General features: G+C 41.6%; 1 protein-coding gene across 11 annotated transcripts in view; it reads right to left on the reverse strand.

Moving 5' to 3' along the window:
- Positions 1-26,851, reverse strand: part of Wt1 (WT1 transcription factor) — a 47,484-nt gene that overhangs the window by 8,535 nt on the left and 12,098 nt on the right. For 6 of the 11 annotated variants that reach the window (XM_076844321.2, XM_076844318.2, XM_076844319.2 and 3 more), the window contains 2 exons: positions 22,470-22,547; positions 2,224-2,320 (listed from right to left, as the gene is read on the reverse strand). In XM_076844321.2, coding sequence (XP_076700436.1) covers positions 2,224-2,320; positions 22,470-22,547 — 175 coding nt within the window. Of the gene's footprint in view, positions 1-2,223; positions 2,321-21,384; positions 21,436-22,469; positions 22,548-26,851 lie in introns of all 11 variants that reach the window. The other 5 variants (XM_076844320.2, XM_076844316.2, XM_076844312.2 and 2 more) reach the window with 1 other exon arrangement.

Genomic DNA, 26,851 nt, shown 5'->3' on the forward strand with positions numbered 1-26,851 from the left:
AAAATGAGTAGACAGTGAAAGAACAAGACACCTGTCCAGGGTGGAGTTTGCTACAGGCCATAACAGTGAGTCTGACAAATGGGGTTCTGATGAGGAGGAAGGCAAAGGAAGCACTTTTCATTTCCTCTCATTCATCCCAGATGCAGTGTACGTGGCACAGGACATAAAGATGGGTGTGAATGTCAGTCAGGGTCCTGGTGGGGAAAGGATTGATGGTTTTTGTCCAAAGAGACTGGATGACTCTTCCTAAACTGCCACTGGTTCTCTGTATTTCTGTGACCTTTGCATTTATTTCTCACCATGGGAAGGCCTGGGATGAGGGAGCACGCTGTTCTACTTCCACGCCACTTCTGGAAAACAATCAGAACATCTCGGAGCTACTTGCCCCACATATCACACAGGGGCCTGGCCCACACACAACTTATCCCTAGGGTGCTGACTATTCTGGTGGAAGGATGACAGCTGTTACTCTTGTTGTGGCCACTGAGTCACACTTAGAAAACACCAATACAATCACTCGGTTACTGTGTGCTAATGACAGCCCCAAAGAGGCTCTGTGAAAGTGGTCTTCCACCAAACACTGAATTCTCCAAAGCTTTTACCTTTCCACTTTACTTTCACTACTCTCTTTGGAGACTTCCTCCTCTAAACTGTTCACAGTCCTGTCCCCCCAGCAAGCTGTATTATGTATCAGTTAAAAACAGGTGTTCTTGCTGGGTGTGGTGGTGGTACACACCTGTAATCCCAGCTACTCAGGAGGCTGAGCCTGGATGACCCCAAGTTTGAGGGCAGCCTGAGCAACTTAGTGAGAATATGCCACTTAGTGAGAATATACAAAATAAAAGTATAAAAGGGTTGGGGATGTAGCTCAGAATAGAGCTTGCCTAGCATACACAAGGCCTTAGGTTCAATCCCCAGGACCACAAAATTAAAGAGGGTTCTGGAGTCAAACAAGCCTGAGTTATAGGTCTCAGCTCCACCGCTTGTTAGCTATGTGGTTCTGAACAAGTCACTCATCTTACCTGGGCTTTGCTTCCCCATCCAGTAAAATGGAAATAATAACATACCTACCTCACAGATGTATGCTGAGGACTAAATGAGGGAAAGAAGACTATGTTTAGACATGTAGGAACCTTAAATGCACAGGGAGAATACAAAGAAGTCAGTCTGAAAGTGCGACATAGAGTACAATTCCAACTGTATGACATTCTGAGAGACGATCAGTGGGTGCTGGGAAGGAAGAATGGAGGTGGGGAGTGATGAGCGGGTGGAGGATAGAGCATTTTTAAGGTGATATACCACATAAGAATACCATGATCTGATGCTATCCAAATAGATTTGTGGCATTGTGTATTTATTAAAACCCACAGAATTTTGCAACATGAAAAGTGAACCCTAATGTAAACTATAGATTTAGTTAGCCTGAACCCCTCAATATTGGCACATCAATTATAACAAATATATGATACCAATACAAGATGTTAATGATAGGGGAAACTGAGGATACTGGGAAGGGAGATATGGGAACTTTGTGGACAATATTTATGTAAAACTAAAACCTCTCTAAAAGACAAAGTCCATTTTTTTAAGGTCCATGTATAAATCTTAGCACATAGAAAATGTCTGAGTAGCTGGGCGCAGTGGTGCATGCCTGTAGTCCCAACAGCTCAGAAGGCTGTGGCGGGGGATCACAAGTTCCAGGGCCAGCCTCAGCAACCTAGCGAGGCCCTAAGCAACTTAGTGAAACCCTGTTTCTAAATTAAATATAAAGGGGCTGGGGATGTGGCTCAGTGGTTAAGTGCCCCTGGGTTCAATACCTGGTACCAAAAAAAGAAAATGTCCGAGCATAGGTGGTACTGTTATTGTGGCTATTATCAACACCCAGCAAGACAGTCCATCTTTGGGCACTTTCCAATGCAGATCAAATCTCGTAAGAGTCCAGGTTGTTGATTCAAGCCCAGAATAGAGCTTGCCGAGCAAATACAAGAGCTGCACAGTTCACTCTGGAGACAGGAGGAAAGAGCAAGACTCTGCAGGAAGCATCTTGGTCTAAGTCAGGCAGGAGACAGCATCTCTGGAGGAGGAGGAGGAGGAGGTGGGGGTCCCTGATGGCTAAGTCTTTCCAGGGCCAGGTGGTCAATCGGCAAGGAACTGAAGGACAGTGCAATAGGAAAAGAGGCCTGCAGTGAAGGCAGCGTCCAGGGAACATGCCTGAGTACTCACCTGAATGCCTCTGAAGACACCATGGGTGTGTATTCTGTACTGGGCACCACAGAGGATGGGGGTCGTGTGGTTCTCGCTCTCATACCCTGTGCCATGGCTGCAAATACAGAAAAGGGAGGCCAACGCTCAGGAAGGTTCACAGCCACCTTTTGGAAAGGCTCTCCTCCAGCCAAGAGGGAGCGATCTTTTTTTAAGCTCATGGGACACACACAATTGGTTTTTGCCTCCCTCCATGGGGCGCCTCTGGAAGCAGAGCCTCTGTGAAAGCCGAGGCCACTTCATCTTCATGTCACCACCACCCAGTTCTCCCTCACCCTCAGATTCTTGCAGGCACACCGTCTGGGTCTGTGCCTCGCTTAGACAAGTCAGGAAAAGCCACAGTGGCAGGCCTTCATTCCCAGCAAGTTGTTTACCATCTCAATGGCGGCTGACAGCCGCGGATATCTCAGGAATGAGCAGAATGCTTCAAGCTTCACAAGAAGTGTACTGGATTTTTGTCGACACCTCATGACTCAGTTTTTACCAGATAGCACCAAAAAAGTGACGACACTTTCAAGAAGAGATATCACATCCCCAGGAGTGGGATTACACATCTGTGGCTCTATTCCACTTAACCTACAGATTTGTCTTCCAGATCAGGTTAACTCTTTGTGGCCAACCCTGTGCTACAGCTGGGCCCTGGACAATCTTCCAGTATCAGGCTGACTAGTCCTCTACTTGGTGCTCAAGGTAACTTGGGACTACTAGTGAGACCCGAGGAATGTGGAGCTTTGAAAACAACAACTTGGAAGAAGTGACTGCTCTGTCCTAAAAATACACTTTATTTCAGGTACAGTGTTGAAATCTGTTCTGCACTAATTTTATTTCCAAATGAAGCAGAGAAAGGATTCTTATCCACACAGGCAGGACGTTAGAATTACATCAGGAAGCACCATGGAGATGATGATGAAATCTCTTTGATGAAACATCTCTGTAAAATGGTGCAGCTGCTTCAGAAAATGTCTGGCAATCCCTCAAAAAATTAAGACACACAGTTACCATGTGACCCAGAAATCCTGGGTATATTCCCAAAAGAAAGAAAAACAGATGTCCACACATAAAAAAAAAAAAACTTGTGTACATTGTTTAGAAGCTACACCATTTGTAAGATCAAAACATAGAATCAAACTCCAATGTCAATCAACTGATGAATGATAAACAAAATATAGTATATTCACACAATGGAATACTATTTGACCATAAAAAGGAATGGAGTACTGATACATACTATAATATGGATGACCTTTGAAAACATTATGCTAAATGGGATGAGCTAGTAACAACAACAACAAAAAAGATATTGTGTGGTTCCATTTATATGAAATGTCCAGAACATGCAAATCTATACTTGGTGAGGACATGAAAGAGTGACTGCTGAAAATGTCCTAAAATTGTGGGAGTGGCCAAACTAATGGTTTTGGATAAGAAGTATCTCCCAAAGACTTATGTGTTTATGGCTTAGTTCCCAATGCAGCAATATTCAGAAGTGGATCTGGGGAAGTAATTGGATGAGGGTTCTGACCTCATCAGTGGACTAATCTATGGAGGCATTAATATTTGATAGCATTATTAGAAAGAAACAGAAACTACAGGCAGGGGGGCCTGGTTGGAGGAAGTAAGTCACAGGGCCATGTCCTGGAAGGGTATATCTTGTCCCTAACCTCTCTTTCCCTACTACTTGGCTATCATGAAGGGAGTAGCTTTGCTCTTCTGCCATGGTGTTCCTGCCTTGGAGCCAGTCAACCACAGAATGAAACCTCTGAAACTGGGAGCCAAAATAAATCTTTCCTCCTCTAAGTTGTTTTTCCCAGGTATTTTGTCCCAGCGATGAAAGGCAATCACACCGTACATATCCACAAGTATATTAAAACCCACCGTATCGTGTACTCTAAAAGGGTAAACAATGAGGTATGCAAACTCAATAAAGCTGCTTTGTAAACATTGTGCATTCACATTTTTCAGCTTTCAGGTAAGATTAACTGGTTGTTTGAGGCTGAGAATCTCCATCCTCTGCCTTTGTTACTCCAGATGTTCCAGGGGTTTCAGGGCAGCAGGCAGGTGCCTTTGTCCATCTCATGGAATAGGGGGCAGACCACAGGCTGACTCAAGTCTCACTCAACCAGGGGAGAGAATTCCTGGAAGGAAAGAGTGTCTGACAGGATGACTGAGGTGTCCACCCAGCCTGGGGCCACAGCAGCCGTGGGGTTTCACATTTACTTCTGGTTCCAAGCATTTTAGAAAGAACTGCCTGTCTGCTTTGCAATAGTCTGGGCAGAGAGGTGGCAGTTCTGCGTCCCCAGTCGACTACGTCTTTTCTCTTGTGTCCTGCTTCAAGTGATTTTTAGCACATCTTGGAGGTGAGGAATGTCTCAAAGAGCTAAAGCAGGGTGAAAGATGCCAAGCCCAGAGAGCGTCTGTCGGAGGCCGCCCTGCACAGGAGCTCTGCACACATCTTTAGGTCTTGAGTAAGGTGGTACTGAACTGGCAATGCACCTGCTGCAATGCAGGTGGACTCACCTCTGCCAGGAGGGGTGCAGTCATGGAACTGGGCATCACCCGATGAGTTCCACCCACCTTACCTTCCATTGAATGGCTCCCTTCAATAAACAGGGCTTCAGAAAGTGATCCCCCCTCTCTTGCCTGCCTCCTGTATTTTTCTCTTGCTCCCCTTGTGGGAGCTTGTGTCTGAGGTGCAGAAGCCGTCTTGAACCGCCCTAGAAAAAGGTATTTTCTGTGTCTCTGTGTGATATTTCATGCCAGCTCAAATGCACCTGAGTGACTCTGATTCAGCAGCCCGCGTTGGATGGGGGATACAATTGCATCTGTTTTTCTGACTCTTAGAATGTGCATGCCAGGAAAGCAAGGCTGTGTCTGCCTTCCATACTACTACAGTCCACAGACAGTGAGAGTGAGTGACATGGCCCATGACAGCAGAAGGAGGACAGGCCAGAATGGTGCTGCTAAAACACTGTGCCTCAAAGGCTGAAAGGAGAAGCTGTTTTGCATGGTTCCATCTTCTGCATGAAGCCAAAATGCAACTTAAACATTTCCTCAGGCTAAGGGACTTTTGGGGACACACCATTAGTAGAAACTGAATTATGTGCAAGTTCTGCCATCAAAGGGGAAGTATTAGTAATATGTCTTGATAATTGAATTCTGGGGGGTATCTGGATTTTTTTTGGGGGGTGGGGGAGGCTCAGACTTTCCTCAACAAACTAGTCCCATGACTCAACGTGTTCTGTCACTCAAAGGGAACAACACTGATCCTCACAGCCAGATAGATGCAAGTCAACAAAGAAAAGAAGCAATAAGACTATACTTGAGACTGAGCCAATTATGCCACAATCTAGTAGAGTCTTCTATGAGATCCATGAATAAAAACAGTAAAACAGTTGGCCCCTGCCTATGGGTTCTCATATCTCCATAAGACAAACACCAATGCAATCCCACACTGTGGAAACCCTGTAAGCCAACGTGCCTTCCAGTGTAGTCTTCTCAGAAGACCAAGCTTAACTTGTGAGCATTGAATTGGTAGAAGTCACTCCAAGTCAATGAAGGAAAACAAGCTGGTAGTCTTGGGTGCCATAGACTATAGAGGCAGAAGGGGCCTAGAAAAGTCATCTCCTCCAACCACAGTTGAAGCAGGAATGGCTTCCAGCTCACTGTCAACAGTTGGACAACATGACTGGTAAATTTTCAAGGCATGCTGTTCTATTTGGGGAAAGTTCAATTGTTAGGAAAGGCCTTTCCAAACCAAGCTGAGATCTGTGTCTTCACTCCTGCCTGATGGGGAACTGTACAAGTTTTACTATGTTACAGCCATCTCTATGTATCTCCCATACATGATGGTAAAACTTGGCAGGGACAACAGAATCACCTCATTCATCCCTGCATCCTTTAAACTTAGTGACTAAAGGATGGGCATAGTCCACAAACAGGCCCAAGATGGACTGAATCTAACTCCTCCTCCACATTACAGCCCTTCAAGTATTTAAAGATATAGCTCTCCAGGCTATAGATCTCTTTTCTCTCAACTACGACAAGGTGAACTGTATTTTGATTCTTTTACCGCCTTGATTGTCCTCTTTCTTTTCCCCTTCATTTTGATAAATCTTTCTCAAAGCGGTCACTTAGAATGGACTGCCAATGCTACAGAAGTGTTTCTATAAAGGAGTGGGAAGGAAAGATCATCCACAAACATAAAAGTTTTTAGAATCTGGACAGTAACATGAATGCATAGGAATAGAGAGTACATGTCTGACCTGAAGGGATTCCATTCCAAATCTTTCCAAGTTGATCCACTAGTCAAACACAGCACCATGGATTAGGCCAACAGGCTGTCAATGCTCAATTCTGGGTCAAAAGGCTTGGGCCTCTGGGCTCAGTGTGGACAGGGTATTGTGAGTATCACATGTAAGAGGAAATAATTCCTCTATACTCAGGTCACAGTGACCTTCCTCAGTTTTACAGTTTGGATATGAGATGTCCACCAAAAGCTCCTATATTAATGTAGAAATATTCAGAGGTTCATGAAATGACCGAATTATGAGAGCCGGAACCTAACCAGTCATCCTAGTTTGAATGGACTAACTGGGTGGTAACTATAGGCAGGTGTGGCATGGCTGCAGGAGGTGAGTCAACTCCATGGGGCAACCTGAGGGACCATCAGAGAGAATTGAATAGCTTGGATGGGGTCCAGTCCACCAGGGCATGAGTTGTCAACAGGAGTTAACCTAAGACAGAAACGCTCAGGAAGATGATGGTTGCCAATGGGACAACACCCATTGTTAAGATGCAGCTACTTAGGTTGGGATTGTGGCTCATTGCTACATGCAAGAGGCACTGGGTTCAATCCTCAGCACCAAATAAAGACATTGTGTCCACCTAAAACAGAATAAATATTTTTAAAAAAAGAATCGGTCTCCAAAGAGGATCCAGCTACTGGCTTAGATGTTCAAGTATCACCAAGCTTCACCCCTGGAGAGAACCATCCTTTCAGAATATCTAATGATACCTAATGACTATGCTGTGGATGAACCAAATAAGAATGATGGTAGGACTCCAAGAGATCTGAAGCCATAAGGCCTTCCAAGAATGGAAAGGAACTGCCAGCCTAGTGGAGAGACTTCCAGGGTCAAAGATACACGTTCCAAATAAAAGAATCACAGAACCCTGAACAGTTGTGGGGTGAAAAGAATCAGAACCAACCCAAAAACAGAGAGTTGTTATCATTCATGGAACAGGCTCTACAGTATGAACTAACAGAGTCCCAAATCTCCATTAGGATAGAAATGTATGCCCTGGCTTTATCTACCTTCCAACTCAGATAATTAAAAGGAACATAAAAGAAAACGTGGCACTATGCATAGCAAGATGCATGATCCCAGTTTGAGTAAGTCTGGATAACTTTCTTAGGATAAGAAATTGGTGCTTTATAAAAAGTTTCTGTGTTTTGTTACCTAGGAAATTTCCCTTAGGAAGACATCTGATTCAGCTGAACGATGAAGAAAAGGGATTGGATGACTCCTTGGCCAAGATAATCAGGGAAGCCTGGGATTTATACTGAGATATCATAGGACTGCTATAGCTCCAGGTGGGCAAAGATCCAGTGGGCCTGGTACTATACTTAAGATACAAAGGACCATCAGAACGTGCTTGTGCCCTGCCACAGAGGCCACCCTGCTAGAGACCCCTCTTCAGCTTGACAGAGAGACTTCAGACATTGCCTCTGGTTTTATTGTTCAACTAGGCACAAAGCATCCATTCAGAGCCCATGATATCCTATCTTGATCAGAAAATCATCAAAAATAACTATCAAATGTCTGTTCACAATAAGTATCTACTACATTAGTGACCTTCCACTATCGGATTGGTAATTTTACCACAAAGGAGACAGACTTGGGCACACCTTACATGTGGCTAACCAACTTTGGCTGCTAATGATCTGTTTTCTTCCCTGCATATTCCCAAAGATCTAGCTTAGTAACTGAATTCCTAAAATTCAGGGTATCCTCACTGCTGTGATTTCTAGAGTCCTCTGACATTTTCTACTTGAAAACCAAGATATTAATCTGTCTCAACTCTTCTGTCATCTGTCTTATTCTCCATGAATTTCCACATTATTAGCCAAGAGGGCAATTATTTTATGAAAGAAAATGGATTTAGTTCTTTTTTATTTAAAGCAGAGCCAGAAATTCAAATATTCTGACAGGGTCAAAGTAAATGAGAGAAATCAATGAAGAGGGCTCTGCAGAATAAGATGGCCCTGAACTGGCAGGGACAGTCACCCAGGCTACACTGTCCCCTGCCCAACAGAGGCAGCCACAATTCAACTCTACTGGCCACCATCTATTATTAATGATGGGAACCCAATGTGACCACATTTTTCCATTCTTCCAGAAAAAAAGTCATAAATCTCATCTTTTTCTGAGATGACTTGAATTTATATTCTTGCAAATAATTGAAATCTTAAAGAGTCACTGTTGAATGAGATAAAACATACACCTGCCGTAAGGGTCAACAATTTGCAACTTCTGCTTTCAAGGCTGAGCAGAGAAGTTTAAGCTATATACTGGAAAAATCCATTTGTTTCTGCTGGTCTTCCCGCAGGGCAACATAATAGAGGTGGGGATGTACTTGGCTCTTTGAAAACTGAGTGTTAGAATCTCTCATACCCTAGCTTGAAAGGATGCCATACTTATACAGCAGGAATGGCCAGTGCTGTCCAAGCAAAATCTAGAAGTTTCCATCTAGAGGCTTTCTGGAGTCCTGGAAGTGGTATGGCTCTAATTTCAGCAGCCCTCTTGAAAGCAGGTGTAAGTACTGTGGTCACAGACAGAAAGCCACAGGTGCAGTACTGCCAATTCAAATGCATGAGTTTCTTAAGACAAATCACCACAACTTTGGTGGCTTTAAAAAAAACTCACCAAGTTACCCTCTTGTGCTTATGGAGATCAGAACTGCCAAATCAGCATCACCAGGCTGAAACCAAGGTGTCAGCAGTCCTGCTTTCTTCCGATGGCTCCAAGGAGAGAGCTGCTTTACTTGCTTCTTTCAGTTTCTAGAACTTGCCTGTGTTTCTTGGTCCCTTCTTTGCATCACCCCAACCTCTTGCTGCCTCCTCCTTCTCTTCTGTAGTCAATCTCCACCCTCATCTCCCTCTTACAAGTCCACTTGTTACCACATTTAGATAATTCAGCCCACCCAGATAATTCAGGAAAATCTCTCCATCTCATGGTCCATAACTGAGTCATAACTGGAAAACCCCTTTTGCCACATGAGGGAACATTCACAGGTTCCAGAAATTAGGACCTGGATATCTTTGGGGGTCATTATTCAGCTCACCATACCAAGGAAACGAGATTTATTACATATCTTGCAGACACATTTTTTAAAAAACTTAATTAATCTGGATCCCTTATCTACAGATTTGTCTGGGAACACATGATTTTGCATCTGAAGACCTGTGTTCCAGGCCCAATGTTACTATTTATCTTCTCTGTGGTCATGAGCTAGTCATTCAATTCTCTCTACATCTGAGATTCATCATTTGTAAAATGAAGTTAATAACCTACACTAAGGATTCATTTGAAGATCAAAGAGATGAGTCATGTAGGGAGCAAAAGCTAAACATCACCAAATAACTTTATCCCAACCAAAAAATTCCGGAAGTCCATGATTATATGCGATCACTAACAACCATAAAAATTATTTACTGTATGCTTTATGTAAGTCTGGTGATTGAGATCAATACAATTTGTATTTTTGATTCTTAGCACAACCCACGAGTCATTAAGGTGTATTGCCTTAGCAAATGACTTAGCCTCCCTGGAACAGCTTCATGTGAAATGAAAACAATAGCACCTGCTTGCTCTTCCGGCTACTTGCTGAAGGAACCAATGAGATCAGATAAGTTCTGTACAATACTTGGTGCATGTATGCACTCAATAAATGTTAACTATCGCTTAAACAGTACCATCCCTATTTCACAGTGAAGCATACTGAAGTTTAAGGACAGGTTGAGCTTATTTGCCCAAAATCAGACAGATGGCAAGTGGCAGAGCTTGAGGTGTGTGTCCAGGTCAGTGCAACCCCATCCTAAAGGGTTCCATTCTATCCTGACACTTGAATGATTCCAGCTCTTTTCTCCCAGGTATGAATGAAACTGGGCACACTGGAGTTTAATAAATGTAGTGATGTGGAGGGGAAGACTAAGGGTGGGCAGAGAGAAAGGGCGAGTTCAAAACATTCCTCCTCAGCATATTTCTGCTTCTGCAGTAAGAGACAATCTTTATATTGGCATAGAGAAAGCACAAGGCTAAGGGACAGAAATGACCTGCTCTTGTGTGACAGAGTAGTCCAAACTGTGCACATTTGTTACAAAATAATAATAATTAATCATTATCATCATCTCTTTTTACCTAACTGGGGGGGGGGGAACTAAGCAGAAGCAATTATCACAGAACATACACCTTGTGACTTCATTTCTGGTGGTGGCCTAGACAGTCCATTTTCCTGAGCAATTTTAACAGCAAAAACTGCATCCTGAGAAAATTTGCCTTTCCTTTCCTAGACAGCTTTAAAATGCATCAACACGTGTCCTTAGAAAGTCTGAAGAAAGAGAAAAATGTCCCTCATCTAACACAAATTATGAGCCTCCTTCTCGCTAAACATGTGTACATTGAGGTTTGGCTTAGAAAAAAAACAACATAACTTTTGAAGGGGTAGCTTCTTTAGAAATGATTAATTTTGATGTTCCACAGGCACAAGAAGATTAATAAAAAGGAATTGAGGTTTTACAGATGAGAAAAACCAGAGCCGCCTTGAAATCCCTTATCAACACAAGAGGAAAAAAGAAGAAGAAAGAAAAAAATGTAAAAGAAAAGAGAAAGAGACTTTCAAAGGCCATTCTCATTGAATATGAATATTCAGAAAGGAGACACTTCAGCCTGTGACTTCTCTCTCCCACCTCTACTTATTGGCCAGGTGGTCATCCCCCATCTTCACCTCTGTCTTCTCGCCTCTGCAGACTTAATCAGACTGCAGGGAAGCACCTGGGGAAATTGCAAACACTCGTGCACCAGGACACAGAATCCCCCTGCCAAGCTCTCTGCATCCTTGATGCTTGGGGCTTATATATGAGATGCTTAAGTGCTTGATTCTTTTTGGTGTTGACAATAAACTTTGCTGCAAGCCTTGAGGCCCATCATCCCCTTCTCTAGCGTGCCAATTTCTCAGGAAAAAAGAATGAAGAACTGCGTTAAGAAACTGGGCTTCCTAAAAGGTTAAACACGAGATGAGGCTGAACTCAGCACCACCCATAAATTATACTTGCCTTGAGAGAGACACAGAGAGAGAGACAGAGAGAGACAGAGAGAAGAGGAGGAGGAGGAGGAGGAGGAGGAGGAGGAGGAGGAGCTGTAAGAACCCCAAGTCTAAACCAAGCTTCCAGAACTAACTACCTGTCTACAGGAAATACAAGGGATAGAGGCCCAAAGTCAGAGGCAGCAAGCTCTTCAATCCAGATCATGGTACAGTCTACTGAACATGTGCTCTGGGCATATAAAAGGAGAAAGATAAAGTTTCTTTTACTAAGCCAGCACAGAAAGTAAAAACCTAAAATAAAACAATCAAGTTAAACTTGAATGAATTTAAACACACACTCAATGTCTGTTTTCTAATAACTCATAGGTATCAAATTTCCTCAAAAATAGTCTACAGGAGAGAATCTGGTTTGTTTTTTTAACTTGGGACAGTTTACCCTCTGTCTGTCCCCAGGTGTTTCATTTCAGTTTAGACCTTAAGAAAAAGATGCATCTGTTACTTTGGACTAAAACAATGTGTTTTAGTCATTTTTCATTAAAAAACTACACTGCAGCGATGCTTCTACTTTGCTTTTTACTAAACATTTTCCCTAGGAACCTGGGAAAGCAGACTCCCTGCCACCCTGCTTGCTCTTCATTCCCATTCTCTCCATCATGCATCCCTATGCCACCCAGAGCTACAAAACATCTGGAGGGAAAGGGCACTTACCCCACTTCCACTAACTCTGACTTTTTAAAACTCTCTATTGCCTATTTCTTGTTATGCCCACCCACATCCACTTTCCTTGGTAACAAAGCCCTCTGTTCCTTTTAGGGAAACTCCCCTCTTTTTTTAATATATATATATATATATATATATTAGTTTTAGGTGGACACAACATCTTTATTTTGTGTGGTGCTGAGGATGGAACACCTTGCCTCACGCATGCTAGGGGCGCTCTACCTCTGAACCACAACCCTAGTCCCTGAAAATTCCTCTCTTTAACCCCACCCCAGGCTCTAGAAGAGAGTACAAGACTAAGACCTGGCCAATCAACCACTATTTTCTCCAGTCACATGACCCACTGCAAGTCAATCAAAGACCTTTCCCTAAGTCTTTTGTTGAAAAAGAACCAATAGAGAGGTATTCTTCTTGTCAGGCTGTAGGTGCTAAAATCAAAGCTGCTTTTGACACAGTGGAGCAAGGTTGCCTGAGATGGCAATCAGCCCAAAGGAAAACAGACAAGAGACAGTGAAACAGTGTTCTCATGACACTAAGTCCCTGAATCCAGACAAGGGTTTTAAAATATAATACCCACAACTTACTAAATTACCCCATTGACCCACATCAGTTACAACTGGGATTCTGCCACCTGTTGCAAAGTTCTGTTAATAATGTGCAATCTAGCCAGGCGTGGTGGCACACACCTATAATTCCAGCAGCTCTGGAGGCTGAGGCAGGAAGATCAGGAATTCAAAGTCAGCCTCAGCAAAATCAAAGTGCTAAGCAACTCAGTGAGACCCTGTGTCTAAATAGAATACAAAATAGGGCTGGGGATGTGGCTCAGTGGAGTGCCCCTGAGTTCAATCCCAGGGACCAAAAATTAATAATAATAATAATAATAATAATAATAATAATAATGCACAATCTAATATTCAAAGGTAAATGTATTTTCTTTTCAAAGATATATCAGAATATGATACCTGTAAATGAGTACTGGTCCCTTCAAATTACCTTTTGGAGGATGCTCATTTCTTCCAACCACGCTGTTATTACTAAAGTTTTACTGTATTCCTCTTTTGAAACTTTCTTTATAGTCCTGGCTCATTCATCTTCACTTTCCTTGCAGCCTAGTCCTCAACCACTATTTCATAGGAGCCACAATCTGAGTGGGTTAAGAGCCAAATCAGGCTTACGAGCCATCAAGCCCTCCTCACTCTTGCAATGGTTCACAAACCTCCCCCAACTGACCTTTTTCCTTCTATTTCACCCTCAAGGCAGAGCTGAGGTATCCTCTTAGATCTAGTTTCCCACAACAATTTGGAAGGAAGAGTCCAAAAAATAAGCCCTATGCTCTTTTCTGGCCCTTCATGCTTATAAGACTTTTAGACATGACTTTCTTTCTTACATCAATACACACAGGAACTCACAAACCCAAGGCTGCATCATCAGATCATAGAAGTATCTGGATGTCTTACTGGAAGTGGGGTGCTAGTCCGTCCACTTCCTGGTTTCATCCAACTCACTGAGTTCTGGATACTCAATGCTTTCACTCGATGGCCAGAGATTACTGCTGGCTCCACCCCTAAGAACAGGGTCCCAAATCTGTATAACAGAAGAACCCTGCATCTCACACAGGAAAGATGAAGCAGGATCTTTGTAGCCTGGTTCTAAGAGGTTCCCACTCAGGTTGCTCATACCCTCTTGTGAGAAAATTTACTCCAACTACTCAATTGCATTTTTTTTTTTAAAAAGTTCCTTCCTAAACCCCAGGATCAAGCACAGCGTTCTGAAGACTAAACCCTCTCTTGTTTCCCCAACTGAAATGGAGCTCACAGGTGTGAGGAATCTGTGCACATCCATCACTTCTGCTGGCTCCATGCTCCAAACTCTGACTTTTCACAACACAAGTGGGCTGGAGATGTAGCTCTGTGGTGGAGCTTGCCTAGCATGCTCAAGGCCCTGGGTTGGATCTCCAGCACCAAGAGGCGGATATAAATGAATTCCAGGTGAACAAACAAAGGAAAACTTTTGTAATAAATTCAAATGCACACTCATTCTTGAAGGGATTTTGAGACTAGAGGTATTACTGTTAAAGTCTTGGAGGAAATTCTACATATGGGCATCTGAAAGAATAAGACATAAAAATATTGAGAACTGTTTTGTTCTTGAAGAAAGGATTCAAAAATTTTCAAAAGTCAACGTACTTCAAAATCAATTTTTTTTGTACTGGGTTTTGAACCCAGGGTCACTTAACCACTGAGCTACATCCACAGCCCTTTTTAATATTTTATTTAGAGACAGGGTCTCGCTAAGTTGCTGAGGCTGGCTTTGAACTCACTATCCTCCTGCCTCAGACTTCCAAGCTGCTGGGATTATAGGCATGCCACCATACCCAGCCTTTCAAAATTAATTTTTAAATGTGATACAATCCATCCAAACTTCCATTTAGTTTTTTTTAAAAAAAAAAAAATAAACTTACTTCAGAATAGTTTTAGATTGTAGAGAAATTTCTAAGATAAAACAGAGCTCTCATAGACCCTACATCAATTTTCCTCTATTATTAACATCTCAAATTAATACGGTGTATTTGTTGCAATTCATGTACTGATAAAAAATTTCTCTTAAATTAACAAAATTAAATGATCTTAAAGAGAAGAGAGTCAGGCATGAGTGGCTCATGCTTTTAGTCCCTGCTACTGAGGAGGCTGAGGCAAAAGGATCATTGAGTCCAGGAGATGCAAACCAGTCTGTGCAACATACTGTGACACTCATCTCTAGTAGTAGTAGCAATAATAATAATAACCTCAAGAGCTAACAGCTAGAAATATTTTGAAAAAGAAGACAACGTTGGAGGAACTTTAATATCAGATATTAAAATGGACTATGAAATTATAGCAAAGAAAACAGCTTGATACTTGGCAGAAAAGCCAGACTGATCAAAAGAAGAAAGTAAAGAGTCTAGAAATGGATCCAAGGAATTTAATCTTTGGTAAAGGTAATATCTGAAAGCAACGAGGGAAGAAAGGATAGCTCAAAATGGTCTAAGTATACTGTATAGTTGCTTGGAAATAAATCAAATTGGAATCCAATAGTCAAATAAATTCAGGATGAATTAAATGTTTAAATGTGAAAAGTTAATTTTTAAATATCAAAATTAAATAAAATAATACTAAAAAAAAAAGCTGGAGTAGGAAAATCTTTTCAAGTATGATACCAAAGCCAAAAACTTGAAGCTATGAAATAAAACATTTTTACTGTAAAATTTTTAAAAGTTCTGACAGGAAAAAAGCCATTGTCAAAGCTAAAATATAAACAAACCAGAGAAAAAATTTCTAGTACATATGACAAGCAAAAGAACTCTTATAAACAAAGAATGCTCACAAAACTAATATAGTTGCTATATGAACCAGCTTCTGGCTAAAGCCAGCCCACTTGCCTACAGAGCCTCTTCCTTTTCACCTCGATTTGTTCTAGCAATTCTATCCCCTCCCATCATCAATTTTCCCTCTTTTTGATCATTCCCATCAGCAAACAAACAAGCAAACATCTCTTTTTAAATAAAAAAAAAAAAGCAAGTAAAAGCAAAAGAATAAAAAACCCCACCATCTCCCATCTTTTTTCCTCAGTCAACTAGAACCTCATTTTTTTGTTCCCCTTTGCATCAAAACTCCATGAAAGAGTTGTCTCCATATGATGCCTCTGGGTCACCTCCTCCCATTCATCTCCCCCCACCACCCAGCTTGTTACCGGGGACTGAACCCAGTGGCACTTGAGCACTAAGCCATATCCCCAGCCCTTTTTCATACTTTATTTAGAGACAGGGTCTTGCTAACTTCACTAAGTTGCTTAGGCTGGCTTTTTTTAAACTCACAACCCTCCTGCCTCAGCCTCCCGCTTCAGTCTTTTGCCCCTTCCTTTAATTCATCCAGAGGTTCGATAGTTAATATCTAAATGGTTCCAGCATTTTTTTCTCTGCAGATTCAATACACACCAAAATGTTTTAAAAACAAAGAAGTTATCTCTGGGTGGTGAGATGTCAGATGACTTTTCTTTTCTTCTTTATGTTTTGGTACTGTCTGAATTTTTTTTTTTTAAGTGATAAGCCTGTGTTACTGTTCTAATCAAAGGGGAAAAAAGGCTGTTTTTATTTTGGATAAAGTCACCATCTTCGCCTATAAAGCATTCCTTTTGTGACTTTGTGTTAAAAATTAAGAGATGGAAATAAAGCTAGAATACATGAACTTGTTCACTTTCGGTAGAAGAACTCTTATGAAACAAGGCAGTAGCCCCTTATTTCTAAGAAACATCTGGATGACTTTTTATCAGTGTGCATTCTAGATCAATATTTTTCTAGCTAGAGGATATGATCTGTTCTTATAAATGCTGAGCAGATAGTCTCACAAGGGCCCAGAGGAAGCTGAAGATATAAGAGTTCCAAAATACTCCTTTGGGTAGTGAAGATATCCTCCCTCATCTGATGTCCCCTCTCCCCATGCAAGACACACACACACACCTTTATCCACCATTCATAGCTTGATTTAAGTTACCGGGGGGTGGGTTAATTTCCTTCCCTGTATAATTGTATTTTCTAAATGTTCTATAATTCATATATCTTACTTACTTAATAAATACAAATACATTAGTTGAATACATGCCCCAAGAAAAAAAGGGTGGGAAAGGCCAACAGCCAGGGAAGGTAAAAGTAGTAGCAGGAAAGTGAGACAGGAGGGCCAAGAAGCATCTGAATTAGTCTTCCTTAAGTGGGGGCATGGAGCGGGGGATAGCACTAGGTCATCAGCTCCATCACCATGGAACAGGAGTCCGTTATTCCTTCTGGTAGTTAAGTCCGATACAATAATAAAGAAAGAGCTGCTTCAACGACACACGTGTTGCTGTTTCAAAGGGGGAAATCCACAGCCTTCTGCTGGGGGCAGAGATGGAGGAGTGCGCTCAGGAATGCGCCTGTTCACGGGACTGCTGAGATTCCCAGAACTGAGGCTCTCCACCTTTACTTTGCATCTCAAGCTCTAGCAGCCACTTAAAGCAGGCTATCTGCTTTCAAGAAGTAAATCTCCGGGACGGGTACCTTATGTTCACAAGCCCACAAGGGAAGGCACGGGGCTGTGTGTGGAGCTCCCGGCCAGAGGCTCAGCTATCTCTTTTGGCACAGGTTCTCAGGGATGAGACCATGTCTAGCGGGGATTTTCTCCAGATTCGACAGCCTTGGCCCTACCAAAAGACACAGCTTTGTTTGCACCATACATCACTCACTGGGAGTCTTCTCGTTTTTCCTTTTGAGCATCCTCAGGTCAAATACTGTGTGTTCCCAACAGTCTGTGAACTTCTTGGAGCAGTGAAGGGACATTCATTTTGCTCAGCACTCCTTTTACATTTCTATTGTGTTCCATTTCCCACTCCCCCTACCCCAGTCCCCACAGAGTAACTTCCTCCTCACTTTAATAACTTGGACCACAGTCAAGGTTGATGTGTTTCTCCATTTTGCAGGATATTTTCTTCAGAAGAGACAAAACAGAGGCCAACAGGGTAGCCAAGGCTTATTAGCAACCTTTGTAAATCAGCAACCCTTAAGGATACACATAGAAAATGTTTTTAAAGAATTGAAAAGCTAACAGTACAAGGCTTCGTGAATAGGATTCATAAAGGCGGACTAATCTTAGAAAAATTCCTCAGCAATTTCCCCCACCACGGACCTGCTTTTAAAATCTAATTTCACTTGTTTATGGGTGACAGAAAGTGGTTTCATGAAAGAAGGTTTCAATACCTTCTTTCTGACATAAATTGAAACATGGGATTCTTCCATTTGAGGTCATAAAAGTAGCTTTGATCCCAACAGACAAGCAGAAGTAAGAAAACGAATAAGGCAGGGTGGGGATGTGGCTCAGTGGTAGAGCATTTGCCTGGTGTGCATCTGGCCCTGGGTTCAATCCCCAGTACCAAAGGAAGAAAGAAAAAAAATATGGAGAGAGAGAAAATGAGTAAAGGAAGAAGGAGGACAAGGACTCAGTCAGCGGGCAATAGTAACTCCCTACCATATCATCCTCTACTTCAAAATCCTATCCTCACCCATTCCAGCACTGCTGCTCATATTTAATAAAGGTGTCTCCGTGGACTTGCTTAGGACACAAGGAAACAAGCCTATTCTTTTTGGAGTCACTTTTTTTTTTTTTTAAAGTAGCTTTCAAGGAAAGAAGACACGAGTAAGTATTCTGTGGGATTTCATCTAAAGTATATAATATTTCATTAAAAATTAAGCATGCCTTATTTTCACAAGTGATATGGAAATTATGTCTTTTTTAAATTATGCTAAGCCTAGCATGGTGGCAAATGCCCGTAATCCCAGCAACTCAGGAGTCTGAGGCAGGAGGATCACAAGTTCAAGACCAGCCTCAGCAAGTTAGCAAGGCCCTAAGCAACTTAGTCCCTAGGTTCTCTCTGATACTCTCTCTTGCCCCCAACAAGCCAGTTTTTCCTGCTATACCTCTAGCTTGCCACATGATTTTTTCCCATGTCAGGATACTACTAGTTAAGGATGAAAGCAAAAAGTTGTCTTTCTCTGCTTCATGAAGTATCGTTTCATTTCCCAAATGTATTTTCCATATTAACAATGTTTGTATCATGGCAAAAGAAAGTAAATTCAGTATCAGAGGGAATAATGACTCCACCCTGGATTGTGTCTCTTCTGGGAAGAAGCCAATTTTTCTACTGGAATTTAAGATCCACCCAAATTCAGTTCTCAGCTGTTCATGGGTTCAGAGGAAAGAGCTAAGGAGCCACCATCTTTGAGAGTGAAAAGAGAGGCAAAATGGAGTTGTGACACATCAGTGCACTGTAAAATCAGTCTAGTATGTCACAGCCAGTATTTTTTAAAATGATGTGGAGTAGAGTAGAAAAGATCAGCAGAGCAAAAACATATCATAAGGATAAATACTGCTTAGTGAAAATTTGTGCTTTGTATGTCTATTTGAGCTCAGTGTAAAAGGTATTTCTGACTGTGGTCATAATCTTAAAGTCTAAGAAACTCTAAGGCCAGGTCCCAGAGTCAGAAAGAACTAATTCCAACATGGCTCTGCCACTTACTCCATGGACTGGGTTAAGTGGCTTAATCTCTCCAGCCTCATCTGGACATGACCATAGCTTTGGGATGGAAAGGGGCTGATGTTAGTAGTAAGGTCATTAGAGAAAACATGTATAGCCCTATATGTACCCTTAAATAAATGGGAATTCACAAAATGGAAGCAGAAATCAATTGACTTAAATATGTTCTAAGGGATAAATCTACCATGTAAGAGAAGACGTCAGAAAAATTAAACAATTGTTGACAGGTACAGTGGCACACACTTGTAATCCCAGGAACTCGGGAGGCTGAGGCAGGAGGATTGAAAGTTGAAAGCTGGCCTGAGCAATTCAGTGAGGCCCTCAGCAACTTAGGGAGTCCCTGTCTCAAAATTGAAAAATAAAATGGGCTGGGAGTGTGGTTTAGTGGTTAAGTACCCTGAGTTCAATCCCTGGTACAAAAAAAAAAAAAAAAAAGGAGAAAAAAAGGAAAAGAAAATTAGACAATTGTAATTTTTTGTTTTTATATGGGACTATACATTGGGGCTATTGGATCCTTGTTCTATAGGTTTCTAAATAAAGATTGAATTAAAAAATTTTAACTTCAGAAATCCTTCCAAGATGTAAATAGCCAATCAATGAAAACTTCTAGTTTTTTTTCCTCTTACACAAGATTGAACAAAAACTATTTGCACTTTGTGCTTCATGCTTATATTACAATTCCGACTCCCCAGCTAGTGACTAATATCACATATCTGACGACCTTTAAAAGTATCAAAATTATCTCAACTCTGGAAAGATCAGGATTCAAACCATGCCAAGATTCCTTATCTGAAATTTTTGTAATTAAACCAACCAACCAACCCTGTAGTCCAGTGTGCAGAAATTCTAAAAATTGAAACATACTTCTCACTTGGCAATCATGTTCTGTCTGTTGTTGGCATTTAATATGAGAAGAGTTACTAAGTTCTGAGTAGAGAGAAGGAAAGGAAGGAATTCAGAAATACAGGGTGGGACCCAAAAAGCCAAGAAATGTAAAAGAAGCTGGCAGCAGAGGAGGACAGAAGGCTAAAATTGTCAGCTGCCCCTTGGATGGAAGTGGGAAGAGAAAAATCCAAAGCAACAGAAGGCTTTCTACTTTGGAATCCAGAGAGAGGAAGTAGAAATTTGGATACAAGAGCCGAAAAATTGGGGTGGTGGTGGGGAGAAAGATCTGAAGTTGATCACTGAAGGATGATCCAAAAAACAGAACTGAGCCAACGAAAGAAGGAAGAAAGATGCAACCTGACTGGTGTTTCAGCAGAGAAAATAAAACAAAACAAAATAGCCACAGAAATGCCCCAGGGTGCAGGTATAAAGCTGAAGAAGACACAAATATTTGCGAATGACAAAAAAAAAAGTCTTCACAAAGCCTGGCCACAGATTTAGGGTAAAAAACTAAGTTCTCCTTGGGAGATTCAAAGGTAAATAGAGAAAAACAATTTTACCCAAGTTAAGACTGAAAGACTTGACTAATCTAACAGGACATGGGTAATGTCACAAATTTGGTGTTTTGTGACACACTCACAAAGAAATGAACAGAGTTCTTGCTGCATGATTTTAAAAAATTATTTCCCAAGCCAGGCACAGTGGCACACGCCTGTAATCCCAGTGGCTCAGAAGGCTGAGGCAGCAGCACTGTAAGTTCAAAGCCAGCCTTAGCAACTTGTGAGGCCCTAAGCAACTTAGTGAGACCCTATCTCTAAATAAAAAATAAAAAGGGCTGGGTATGTGGCTCAGTGGCTATACACCCCTGGGTTCAATCCTTGGTACCCCTTCAAAAAAAAAAAAAAAGTTTGCCAGAGGTATGCTGAGAAGAAATATTTCCACCTCCATTTGACCTGTAGCATGTCTATGATAAACATGAAGAGGTGGGGAGTAGGGATATATTTTCCCACCCCCCAGCTGCTCCCTGATTACCCATGTCAGTCCTAACTCCTGCATTGCCCCAGACGTCAGTCAACAAGGCCATTGATCACTCACTTGCTCTGCCCTTCTGTCCATTTCACTGAGCTGGAGCTCCCAGTAGCAACTCTAGAAGAGAAGAAGAGGTGGGAATGGGGAATGGAGCATGGGGGCTCTGGAAAGCCCCCCTGATCCCAGAATCTAATGAGAAACCATGGAATACACGGAGACATTGATGCTAGCTGACTCATCAAGAGTGCTGAACTAAGTCCCCAATCCCACTAGGCCAGTGGTAGGATTTGGAAGGCACTAGAGAGAGGCTGGACAGAGCATGGGCTTTGGAAATCTCTGGACAGATCTGGACTTGGAATCCCAGCACTACCACTTAGTAGGATGTGAACCTGGGAAGTTACGTGACTCTCTGAGCTTATAAAACAGGTAACCACAGTACCTATACCTCACAAGGCTGTTAGGAGAGAAGCCAAGGTAACCTAGGAAAGTACCTGCTACATCACAAGCACTTCATGAGTGTGGTATCCTACTGCCAGCTCCTCAAGACTTGTTAGAAAACAAAGTGAGATCTTTTATTGCTGAAAACCAGCCCCACCCACCTGTATTCCATCCTTCCTTCATTTTTAGGTGCAAGGAGAAGCTCCTATGTTCGGCAACTGAACTCTTTCTCTATGGTGGCTGTATATTGTGTGTGAGCAAAACCTGTTGGTGCAATTAGGTATGAGCACATACATCTGACTTTGGATTTTCCAAATCATCCTCACACAGATACTAATTTGGATTCTGGATTTTTTACATGCAAAGCATTTCTTGGATAAGATAGTATAATGGTTAACATCTGTGATGCTGCTAGCCAAACATTAACATTAAACAAGGCTGCATGTACACAACCTTGCAGAATTTTAAAACATTCAACAAGGAGAGACCATATTAAATGTCTCCAATATTCTCAATTCCCTTAGTCCAGACAAAACATTCCGTTTGTGTTTTTGAAAATTTAATGAACACAGCCCACCAACTGGAGGACAGAAGAAAACATTTTAATGCTACATTTTTCTAAAACTGTACGCCCTTTGTAAGTTATAAGCACCTTTAAAATGACTTGAATAGGTAGAAGTCGCTGTTGAAGGGCAATGGAATAAAAACCTTACCCCTTTAAGGTGGCTCCTAAGTTCATCTGATTCCAGGTCATGCATTCAAGCTGGGAGGTCATCTGATATAAATTGTCACTGTTGGAAAACATTCAGAGTTAGAAACATATAACCATGCACACATGCGCATGCACACTCACACACACAAATACAATTGTCTTCAAAAGCAATGGAGTTCTAATCTGTCTTTACAGTGCAAGCCTCTGCATTTTCCAGAAAGACAGAATATGTGTGTCTGAAATTATTTTCATTCCATCCCACTGATTTCTGAACAGTTATTCACTTCACACACAGCAGAAGGGATGTGAGGGTAATTTGGAAGCTTTTTACAAAACCTTAGTATAGCAAACACTGGCATTTCTAAAGAGGTATTAAACCTTGGAGGAGAAGAGACTGAAGGGAGGGAAACTTTGAAAGGCAACACAGGCTGGATAACTCAACATTAAAGTTAAAAGCCTGGAGCTGAGAGTCAAAGGACAGCAGATTAATTATTCGTGAAAAGGCCATTAAGTTGTTTTAATCAAAAGGATAAGTATCACGTGGATTATGAGGGCCTGAAAAGTCTGAGTGATGGGTGATGGATGACCTAACACACAAGGATGTGACAAGCCAAAGAAAGAGGATGATAAACTCTGTGCCCAGCTGAAGGAATTATTCTCTATATAAGTTTTATAATCCTGGTACAAGTCAAATGGAGTTTAAAAAAAAAAAAAAAAGCAGCCAATGATTTACATTAAGATCCCAAAAGAAAAAACACACCATCATGCAAACCAATCAAAAGCCTTTCTTTCTCCTTTATGTTTATCTTATTCCTAAGAAAATCAGCACATAAATCAATTACCAGAAATCTGAATTACTAAGACCTATTGAGATTAAATTGAGGCCAGAACTGAAATGGTTAATTATGAAACCAGAGACCCTAGAGATTAATGGTTTGTCTGGAAACCTCACGTCTAAACACATTACAGGAGAAAATGTTCACTCTACCTTCGTGGCAGAAGTGAAAGAAGATAAGCAGCCTTCAATATCTACCGTGTGATATCAGATCCCAAATCCTGGACAATCTCCGTCTTGTCATGGCATTCCTTTCCGTTGCAACACTAATTTTTAATTCAGAGAGGGTTTGCTCAGGCCAACTGAACTAGGGACTTGTGGAGGGGTAAGAGAAATTCCAGCAACATGGAATAAATGAATACTGGGCTCCCTCTGCATAGCTTGATAAATCATGGTGGAGTCCATCTGACTCACATATAATCACTCTGCAAATTATTTGGAACTCCTTGGTGTTGGGCACATGGGATAAGGAGGAAATCAGATTGCAGGAGGGAACTTTGCATATGAAAAGTGAAGTGACTTCAAACTCCAAGTATGCATAATTTCATTAGTCAGCGTATATCTGGACCCCATCATTCATCCCCATGTCCAACTGGCTATTATGCTACTACAATATCCTACATATCAATGAAAAAAAATGATTACTTTCTCCTGCAGCTTCCCTGTTTGCAACAGCAGCCCGTGCTGGTCTGTGCCACTACATTTCGCAATTCCACAAATTCTTGCTGTACGGCTGGTGTAATTAATTCCTGAAGGACCCCAACTTTTATTAGAAGTGCCAGCCTGCCGCATTTACCACAGGAGAGTTTCTTGAACTTTCTTTGGGCTGACAGTTCATTAATAAGCAGCCTCCTCCACAACCTTTCCACTGGTTTTTGTTCTCCTGCACCTTTTCATCAAGCAATCCATTTATTAATCTTACCATTAATCTCAGCCAACAGGCATTGTATTCCCCAGGTAGCTCTATATTTTTGTCACTAATTTTTAAAAAATTGTTCACTAACTAAAATCACTCAGCCCCAGCTGACAATTTTTCTAGGCCCTTTGGGGATGTGGGATCTTTCTGAAATTATTTAATCTTTGCATAAGAAGAAGAATATGATGGGAAAAGATGATAAGTGACAGAAGTTTATGAACAAACCCAAAATAACTAACTTTATGATTCAGAAACTTTCTCAGACTTAAAAGCACAGTCCCACTGATTCTAAAGGGTCTCCACATAGGAGGAAAACAAGAAAAAAAATATTTTAAGGCCATTTCCTTGGTCCCCAGAATGCAAACTTTCTCAAATACAGGGTCTATGGCTTAAATGTGTATTTATCTTCCTAGTGATTGCTTAATAAATGCTCTATTCTGCATTGTCCAATAGGATAGCTACCAGCCACATGTGGCTACTGAGCACTGGAACTATGGCCAGTGCCAAACACTGAAATAAGATTTGGGCTAGATTGGGTTAAAGTGTTAACTATAACATTTCAAAATTAATTGTATATGTTCTTATTTTAATGTGGTTTTAAGGTACGTAATGACAAATTTTAAATCACATGAATGGCTTGCATTATGTTTCCATTGGATGGTGGTTCTTATAAGTTTGGGGACATCAAGCAAAGCACAGTTCAGCTCTCTGAACCTCAGTATTCTGATCCATCAAATGGGAATATTGATCTGTCAGTCTAACTTTTATGGGGATATTTTGAGGCTCAAAGAAAGCAATGGAGGCTGGGGTTATGGCTCAGTGGTAGAGCATTTGCCTTGCATGTGTAAGGCCCTGGGTTCAATCCTCAGCACCACATAAAAATATAAATAAATGAAAGTATTGTGTCCATCTACAACTAAAATTTTTTTAAAAAAGAAAGAAATGGCTCTTTGAAGATGATACAGATAATTAATATAGTTGAATCTCTTCTAACCTATCAAAATTTGCATAGCACTTACATACATCCTCAGTAACACACATAACAATTTTGTGACATCAGCATAATTATGACCTCCATTTATGAGATGAGGACTGGGACTAGTGCTGGCATGCTTGATGTCCCCCAGGCATTAGTTGGCCTCTGAGCCTAATCCTCTCACTACCACTTAAATAATACAGACAAGAATCTGGAGATTGAAGAGAACATGCTCCAGGGAATGTTCTGACCAACTCCGTCCCCAGGAAGGCACAATGGTGAAAGATGCCCAGGCATCCGCTTCAGTGAACTAAGGTCCCAAGAGGAACCCCACTTTGTGATTCAAGTTGTCCTGTAAGCTCAGCCTGCAAACTGCGGGAAGGGGACAGGAGATGGGGATAGCGGATGGGAGAGAAGGACTTCCAGAAAATCCCCAAGTTACTAATAGGTTTCCTGAGATAGGATCGGAGCTCAGTTTTAACCACATCCTGCCTTCTGCTGGCTGGGGCTCCGCGGTGGCTCCGTCAGTCGTCCTGGCTGGCACAACCTTTCCTATGGAAGTCAATGACAACAGTAACAATAACTGCTGCCGGAGAGAGGACAGAATGTGAACTTGGGCTAAAAATACCAGGCCTAAGCATGCTTGGGCTCTGATCTCCTTGGGCAATCGGTCAACACCCAGTTCTCATCATGGAAGTGCACAGAAAGAGATAACACTCTTCAGGGAATTTATGGCCTCTCGCAAATAAAACCTCTAATTATTAAACGACCACTGTAGGTGTCGACTATCTCATTCCCAGAGGAGATCAGATAAGCAGGTAGTTTGGCTCACGGTGACCACAATGGTGGTCACGTAGGCATTTCAGCTTGAACTCTGCCTGTTTGGAAGTGAACTCTGAAACTGCAGGCTGCCAAAATATATTCCAAAGTCATGGGATCCTTTATTTTTTAAAGTAGATCTTTTGAAAAAAAAAAAAAAAGTCACTTGTTTCCTATGTTAAAAAAAAAATGTTTGAAGTTAGAAGCAAGGGAGAGAGGAAAGAAACTACTATAACTGGGATTAATGCAAGTTGGAGTAAAATAAAAGGAAGTCAGTCTTAGCAAAAAAGGGAACTTAAAAGGAAATCAGTAGTACATCATATAGAGTTTGTTTTGGCCTGGACTGCAGTATTACTGAGTTCTCGACCTCTGCACAAAAAGAAAGGAAGGAAAAAAAAAACTTCAGCTATTATCTAAACCAGGACTCCCCCACTCCTCAAATGCACGTGTGATCCGAGCACATTTTGCATCATAAGTGTTTACTATGTTGGGCAGGACAAGAAAGAAAGGTTCATGTCACCACTGGACCAGAATCTTTCAGCCTTGCTGAGATTAGGATTTCTTCTGCCACATGATTGCTAGCTGTTTGCAAAGTAGCATCTTGGTACTAGAAAAGTTTCCCCCACTGGATCCAAAAAAAAAAAAAAAAAACTGAGATAACTGGTTTCTATGATATGAATTCATGATGTTTTCCAGTTTCTGCTATCATGGCCCTGTTCCATACTAAGGGAAAGGCCTCTGCTGGTTTACCTCTACCTACTTACCAAGGTTCATGCTAAGGCTGCATGCAGACATCCACATGGCTCTTTCCTGCTCTCTTCCCTCCAAAGCATCTTG

The sequence above is a fragment of the Callospermophilus lateralis genome, chromosome 2 (genome assembly GCF_048772815.1).
Source record: "Callospermophilus lateralis isolate mCalLat2 chromosome 2, mCalLat2.hap1, whole genome shotgun sequence".
Classification (NCBI taxonomy): Eukaryota; Metazoa; Chordata; class Mammalia; order Rodentia; family Sciuridae; genus Callospermophilus; species Callospermophilus lateralis.